Source organism: Zea mays, chromosome 3 (assembly GCF_902167145.1).
Source record: "Zea mays cultivar B73 chromosome 3, Zm-B73-REFERENCE-NAM-5.0, whole genome shotgun sequence".
NCBI lineage: Eukaryota > Viridiplantae > Streptophyta > Magnoliopsida > Poales > Poaceae > Zea > Zea mays.
Window position 1 is genome coordinate 162371315 of NC_050098.1, and position 1487 is coordinate 162372801.

The 1487-nt window shown below is 48.6% G+C and overlaps 1 protein-coding gene across 1 annotated transcript; it reads left to right on the top strand.

Annotated features, from left to right (window-relative positions):
* The first annotated feature begins 525 nt into the window (after nt 1–525).
* On the top strand, nt 526–1045 carry LOC103650844 (serine/threonine-protein phosphatase 7 long form homolog). The gene is made up of 3 exons (XM_008676433.2): nt 526–592; nt 685–893; nt 976–1045. Exons 1-3 carry the CDS (start codon nt 590–592, stop codon nt 1043–1045), a joined length of 282 nt encoding a protein of 93 aa, XP_008674655.1. The 5' UTR covers nt 526–589.
* Nucleotides 1046–1487: the final 442 nt, after the last annotated feature.

A 1487-nucleotide genomic window follows, 5' to 3' on the forward strand; every position in this document is an offset into this window, starting at 1 on the left:
TCCAGTGACCGGTCAGGCATCACCAGGCGGTTGGAGGCAGAGGGTGGAGGCCTTTCTTGGGAGACTGCTTCCGGATGAGCTACGAGGTAGCCACAACACCGGAGTCCCACTGACCTGGCTTAGGCAGACCTTTGGGCAGTGTCCACCTGGTGCAGATGAGCAGACAGTTGGATACCATTGTCGAGCTTGGATTCTCCATCTCTTTGGTTCAGTTCTTTTTCCAGACGCGACAGGCGACATCGCGTCATGGATGTTTCTGCCCTGCCTGACTGGCTGGGATACGACCGGAGGTTACAGCTGGGCTTCAGCAGTGTTGGCCTTCCTGTACAGGCAACTTTGCGAGGCTTGTCGTCGTTCGTCGAGGACCGCCAGCTTAGGTGGATGTGTCTACCTACTACAGCTGTGGATGTGGGCACACATACCCGTCGGGCGACCCAGAGAGTTTCCTCCTCGTGAGTGGTTCGTGGTAGCCGGACATCGGCTTAAGCCCACGGCTGCTTACCGCTGGGACCAGGTCGCGGAGCCATTCGCACGACACCAGCGTGCTTACGTGGAGTACTCAAACGAGCTCGACGCACTTACTCCTTCGATGGTGAGTTGTCTCCTTTTATCTTTTGACATGTGCTTTCTACTTTTATCGCATGACACCTGTGTGCTTACATGTGCTTTTTAAAACTTTTGCAGGTGACTTGGCAACCGTATCTTGATCCATATTTCGCCAGCATACAGTTGAGCAGCATGTGCTCAATAGACGAGAACCTCTACCTCATGAGGTGTCCCCTCATCTGTTTTTATGCTGTTGAGTACCACTTGCCCCACAGAGTTGCTCGACAGTTCGGATTGCGCCAGGAGTTTCCGGTGGAGCCATTCTCGACTTCAATACAACTTCATAAGTGAGTTACTACATGCACTTGTTATTCTAACTAATAATTGAAATATCAGTTAGTCGCTAATATATGGTTCTAACTTTTGCAGGTTCGACAGACAGAGACAGAAAAAGGTCACGGACTTCGAGACCCACCATCGTGATTACATTGATGAATGAGAACAGCAGGGGGATCTTAACTATGAGAATGACCAGGCGCACACCAACTACAACTTCCGGAGGTATTTGATTTGGTATTCTGGTGTGACTAGGTGCAAGCTGAAGGGACAGTGGACAACTGCAGACTACGCCGAGCAAGAATCGTCAGACGACGAAGACACAGCTTTCGACATAGCTGCTCGGCACGGGTCCCAAATTGAGGCTGCTCCAATCCTTGATAGAGTGGTAACTATTTCTTTACTAAAATTAGAGATTTCAATTCAATGTTTTATGTCTAGTTTTGAGCATCCTAATGGCTTAACTTGTGATAGGGAAACGCTATGCTCGTATCTGTTGTTGAACTCGAGCGTATCTCACAGAGAACTTCAGATACTACTACACTATCGTTACTATCAGTGAGTATCAATGTCTAACAGAAAACTTGTTTATTTGTATGTTGTAA

Excerpts from the sequence above, each read along its gene's own strand:
- LOC103650844 (XM_008676433.2), top strand. Across the intron at positions 894-975 it reads ACTTCAATACAACTTCATAA|GTTCGACAGACAGAGACAGA; the intron begins GTGAGTTACTAC and ends TAACTTTTGCAG.